General features: G+C 32.0%; 1 protein-coding gene across 5 annotated transcripts in view; it reads right to left on the reverse strand.

Annotated features, from left to right (window-relative positions):
* The window catches only part of LOC137617241 (glutamate-gated chloride channel-like), a 959,538-nt gene that overhangs the window by 12,513 nt on the left and 941,025 nt on the right, over positions 1-6,000 (reverse strand). For all 5 annotated transcript variants that reach the window (XM_068347202.1, XM_068347206.1, XM_068347204.1 and 2 more), the window contains 2 exons: positions 2,284-2,437; positions 187-269 (listed from right to left, as the gene is read on the reverse strand). In XM_068347202.1, the coding sequence (XP_068203303.1) occupies positions 187-269; positions 2,284-2,437 (237 nt within the window). The remainder of the gene's footprint in view (positions 1-186; positions 270-2,283; positions 2,438-6,000) is intronic.

Consider the following 6,000-nt stretch of genomic DNA (forward strand, 5'->3'; position numbering starts at 1 on the left):
AGGCTTATATTCTATATAAACTTTTGTGATGGGGTTTATTATCATCAAAAGTAAATATGGAGAAATGGCTCCATAATCAGCAACTCTAACAAAACATAATTACAGACTTTCTTATAAAGAGAATTGTAAACATCTCTAAATTTCTCATCAACTAACATTAATCAACAACATCCTAAGGGCACTTACAGGAAGCCATCAGAAGTTGACACACCTGAGTGTCCAGCGGATACAGCTTCAAGTTCATAGGGCAGGACAAAGTCAACGATATTCTGAAAAGGAACATAAAAAATTTCAAAAAATATATATCATAAAATTTCCCACCCTACATAGTTTCGTCTTAAACACTACTATCTCTCTCTCTCTCTCTCTCTCTCTCTCTCTCTCTCTCTCTCGGATTACAAATTCCTCCCACCAGCTGCCTCTCCACAAATTCTTGATCACAGTCATGAACTTTTCCTGCCTTTATCCCACCCTTCTCTCTATTACTCTCTGCGGGTTATGGAGGCCACAGTCAATATAAAGCGATATGGGATACGAATACCACACGAGATTACAGTCCCCCGGGTGGTGACACTGTGAGTGCTATGATAAAGAAAGGGTCACTTGGAAAAAAGATGAAATGTTTTTTTTTTTTTTTTTTTTTTTTTAAGGGGGAGGGTAATTTTGTAGTGCTAATCGAAAATAAAAATTGCTTTAGGATAAATGTATATTCTACTTACAAATCCTAAATAAAAAGAACTTGGAATTGTTGAAACTAAATAAAATGAATCTGGAATTGTAAAAAAAAAGAAAAAAAAAGAAAATGAAGCTGGAATTGTTAAAACTAAATAAAATGAAGTTAAAATAGTTAAAAATGAATAAAAATGAAGCTTGAATAGTTGAAATTAAAGAAAATGAAGCTGGAATTGTTAAAACTAAAATAAAACATACCTAGAATTGTTAAAACTAAATAAAATGAAGTTGGAATTGTTAAAATTAAAGAAAATGAAGCTGATTGTTGAAACTAAATACAATGAAGCTAAAATTGTTAAAATTGAAGAAAATGAAGCTGGAATTGTTAAAACTAAAGAAAATGAAGCTGGAATGGTTGAAACTGAATAAAATGAAGCTGGAATTGTTCAAATCAAACAAAATAAAGCTGGAATTGTTCAAATCAAACAAAATGAAGCTGGAATTGTTCAAATCAAACAAAATGAAGCTGGACTTGTTCAAATCAAACAAAATGAAGCTGGAATTGTTCAAATCAAACAAAATGAAGCTGGAATTGTTCAAATCAAACAAAATGAAGCTGGAATTGTTCAAATCAAACAAAATGAAGCTGGAATTGTTCAAATCAAACAAAATGAAGCTGGAATTGTTCAAATCAAACAAAATGAAGCTGGAATTGTTCAAATCAAACAAAATGAAGCTGGAATTGTTCAAATCAAACAAAATGAAGCTGGAATTGTTAAAATCAAACAAAATGAAGATGGAATTGTTAAAACTAATCAAATGAAGCTGAAATTGTTGAAAATAAATAAAAGGAAGCTGGAATTCTAAAAAATAATTAAAATGGAGCTGGAATTTTTAAAACTAAATAAAATGAAGCTGAAAAGTTTGAAAATAAACAAAATGAAGCTGGAATTGTTAAAACTAATAAAATGAAGTTGGAATTATTTAGGAACGCCCAATTAATAAAAAGTAAAGTTTGAATTATGCTTTTTAGGGTAAAACTTAGGAAAAATAAGAATTTAAGAATGTCTCCTTAAAAAGTACAAGATAGACTTAACGTAACATTAACTAGAGGGACACTCAGTAGACCGCAGACCTCCGCCGCGGCAGCTAATTTTCCTCGACCTTGACCTTAACATGTATTAATTGGCGTTGATTTTCATACACTCAAATATGAACCAAGTTTGAAGTCTCTAAGACAACGATGTCCAAACTTATTGCTGTTTACGTGAATTGGACATTTTGCTTGACCGTGACCTTGACCTTCCAAAATTTAATCATTCCCATCTTTTACACAACAGTTAATCCCTGCAAGTTTCATTACTCTACGATTAAAATTGTGCCAAGGAAGCTGTTCGCAAACAAACATACACACTAACAAACACACAAACAGGGGGTAAAACATAACCTTCCAACTTCGTTGGCGGAATTAACAACTAAAAACTCCAACTTATCACCTCTATGCAATTCATCAGTATAAACAACAACTAACATTAAGTAAAACGGGGAAAAGGCTCACCTTATACTATAAAGAACGTCAACTAATATAAGTAAAACGGGGAAAAGGCTCACCTTATACTATAAAGAACGTCTCCATTCGGGAAGATGCGGATGTAGGTGTTGGGTAAGATGATATCGTGGAAGTGTCCCGTCTTCTCGTTCTTGAAGAAGAGATCTGGCATCCATATCTTATCCGTCTCTGTCAGCGTAAGGTAGTTGATCTTCCCTGCCGGGATAGAGGGATGGTAATATCAGCTAAAAATGTTCGTAGGATAAATAGGGGCAATATCATCGACTCGCTTTCTTGAAAACGGGAGGGGGTCATAGAGTGCATGTATGTATGTATGTATGTATGTATGTATGTATGTATGTATGTATGTATGTATATATATATATATATATATATAGATATTATATATATAATATATATATATATATATATATATAAATACACACAGAAGGTGTCATATTGCGTGTATATATATAAATATATATATATATATATATATATTTATATATATATATATACATATATATATATATATATATATATAAATACACACAGGTGTCATATTGCGTGTGTATATATATATATATATATAGTGTGTGTTAGAAAACTAAGTATGATTTTATTTGGTACAAAAACAGTCTATCAAAACTGCATCAATTGCGAATTCATTTCAAAGGGGGCAGTTTTAGTCACGATTTATATTTCGTTTACATTCGAAAATATCATAACCTTTCCAAATGTTTAAGCGTTACTTCAATTGACCAAAAGGTTTTAGTGGTGAGGTTTCAAGTCGGTATAGATAAGCATGTATCACTTGGAGGATATTGCGTAATACATGACGGAAAGCAATGAAAATCATGTGTATTCCGGTTAGTTGTTAAGTTTCCCAGAACACTTCTGCAAATAAGATTTGAACAATCAAAAGAATCCATGTATCAAAGTATTATAGATGCCATGTATAATTACCAGTTTGTTAAGACTGTTCAGTAAAAAAAAATAATAAGGACATTTTTATACTTTGTGGTTATTTTCATGAATTAAAAAAGATAATGCATTATAAAGAATTGAAACAAAAATATTTGCATTGATAAAAATTCTATTTATAATTAAATTCTTAAAGGATGATGAGAGACTTATATGTAAAAGTGAAAACACACGCAGAAAAAAAAACAAAAACAAATGCTGAATGCAAATAAAAGTAGTGAGGCTAAATTAATGACGATCTTCAAAAGTATGTATGAAATATACAAATAAGTTGAAATAAGTATACAGTTCACCATAAAACTTACAAGGTTTCACTTTCTTACTTTATGGACATATACATATATATATAAGTAAGTGGTATGAGAATAAACAGAGGCCTCCAGTTCACATATCATTCCCTCATATGATATTTATTCAAGGCTTAGGAGCCGATGCTAGATAGTAAACAATAAGGAATAAATTTCTTGAATTTATCTTATAGAAGCATTTCATCCGTTGTGATGCCATATTTAATTATGGCCGTTTATATTTTGGTATTTCTTCCCATGGAAATTTTACATCGCAAATATAAAGGTTTACCGATGTATTTAGTATGTAAACTTAGAGAGAGAGAGAGAGAGAGAGAGAGAGAGAGAGAGAGAGAGAGAGAAAGAACTAGTTATACCGGGTATCACAGCTTTAATTTAAATACTTCAGATTGTTTCTCAACTAGATGAGTTATTCCTCAAGAACCTAGCGATTCTTATTAAGTTTCTTCTCTTAGAATACTGTTTGTCAATTAAGACCAGCCGGCAAAGATTCCGTCAGATTCTGTAGACGTATAAGAATCTCATACATTTAATTAAAACGAAGAAATTTTCCATAAAAATAATATTAGGTCAACATTTCTATTTTGAAGATGATATAAATATTTTCGACATCGAAACACACACACGCAAAAAAAAAAAGAAAAAAAAAATCTTTTATCTTTTTATCTTATTGAAATATTAAAGAAAAAAAACTAAGTTTATCGGGGACTTTCTACGTGCATTACACCACCGCTCTTTCCCCCTCCTTGAGGAAAGCCCTTGGGAAATTTTGGCTAATGACAAACTTTATGCAATGCGAGTGACGATTTTCCGGACATTAAGCAAAGAGTTTGCAAATAAAAGGATGTTCTGATGGCAGATTTCCAACTGGTTTTTAGCAGTATTTCCGTTGAGAAGGTAATATTATTATTATTATTATTATTATTATTATTATTATTATTATTATTATTATTATTATTAGCTAAGCTACAACCCTAGCTGGAAAAGCAGGATGCTATAAGCCCAGGGACCCAACAGGGAAAAATAGCCCAGAGAGGAAAGGGAAGAAGTTAACAGATAGAATAATGTGCCCGAATGTATCCTCAAGCAAAAGAACTCTAACCCAAGACAGTGGAAGACCATGGTAAAGAGGGCTATGACCCTACATGAGAAGTAATAACAATATAAAATGTTTTAAGAACAGTAACAACATTAAAATAGATCTTTCATATATAAACTATAAAAAACTTGAAAAATAACAAGAGGAATAGAAATAAAACAGAAAAGTTTACCCGAGTGTATTCAAGATGTATCAATTTACATGGTAAAAATATTACACATAGAAAATAGAAAGTCAATAATACCACTCTAGAAGTATTTCCGTTTAGAGGGTGATGGTGATACCTTACTACTGGAAGATTATTATTACTATTATTATTATTATTATTATTATTACTAGCTAAGCTACACCCTAGCTGGAAAAGCAGGATGCTATAAGCCCAGGGGCTCCAACAGGGAAAATAGCCCGGTGAGGAAAGGAAAAAAGAAAATTATTTTTTAAGAAGAGTAACATTAAAATAAATATCTCCTATATAAACTATATAAACTTTAACAAAACAAGATGGGAAATTAGATAGAATAGTGTGCCCGAGTGTACCCTCAAGCATGAGAACTTTAACTCAAGACAGTTGAGGGCCATGGTACAGAGGCTATGCCACTACCCAAACTAGAGAACAATGGTTTGGGTTTGGAGTGTCCTTCTCCTAGAAGAGCTGCTTACCATTCGTCTGAATAAATTGAACTTGGATATAGAAAGAGAAAGAGAAAGAAAAAGGGAGATAGAGAGACTAGAACACAATAAAGAAAGTACAGTGCCATCGATACCCAAGGCACGTTCCAACTTCCTTCTTTCCGCAAGTATCGCCTTTCGTTTTCCCGATCCTCCACCAACGGGCCAAAAAAAAAAAAAAAAAAAGTGTTCTTCCATTAAAGAGTGTTTAGGTAAGTTTTATTGTATTTATATAAACTTTTCGGTTACTCACGAGTACTGAATTCTCACAGTCGTTAACACAAAATACATGAAATGAAAAACGTTGAAAGGAAAATTCTGCAAGCATGACATTAAACACAGAAGTGTATAGAACTCAATTTCTGTCCAATGTTATTTGATCTACGAATTCTTTTGAGTTACCGTTCATATTTATCGAAACGAAAATATGGTTAAGTTATATTCTAGTTATCGTCCGAAAAATTCCCATCAAACTTATTTGGAAATGAGCGACACTTAAAATTATCTATTGTTGTCTTTGACCATGACGAGGAGTAATACCAAAACCGGCTACGCCAAGTTCATCAAACCCATCATTCAATTTAACGTAGAATGTACTCCGACCAAAGTTACAGAAGCTGTATCATATCTTCCAAAGTAACTAAAGACTACAAAGCAATTTTGAACAACAAATGAATGACTGACATTGTTCATTCTTTGGGTGAATGATCCTGTTACGT

This window comes from Palaemon carinicauda, chromosome 23 (assembly GCF_036898095.1).
Source record: "Palaemon carinicauda isolate YSFRI2023 chromosome 23, ASM3689809v2, whole genome shotgun sequence".
NCBI lineage: Eukaryota > Metazoa > Arthropoda > Malacostraca > Decapoda > Palaemonidae > Palaemon > Palaemon carinicauda.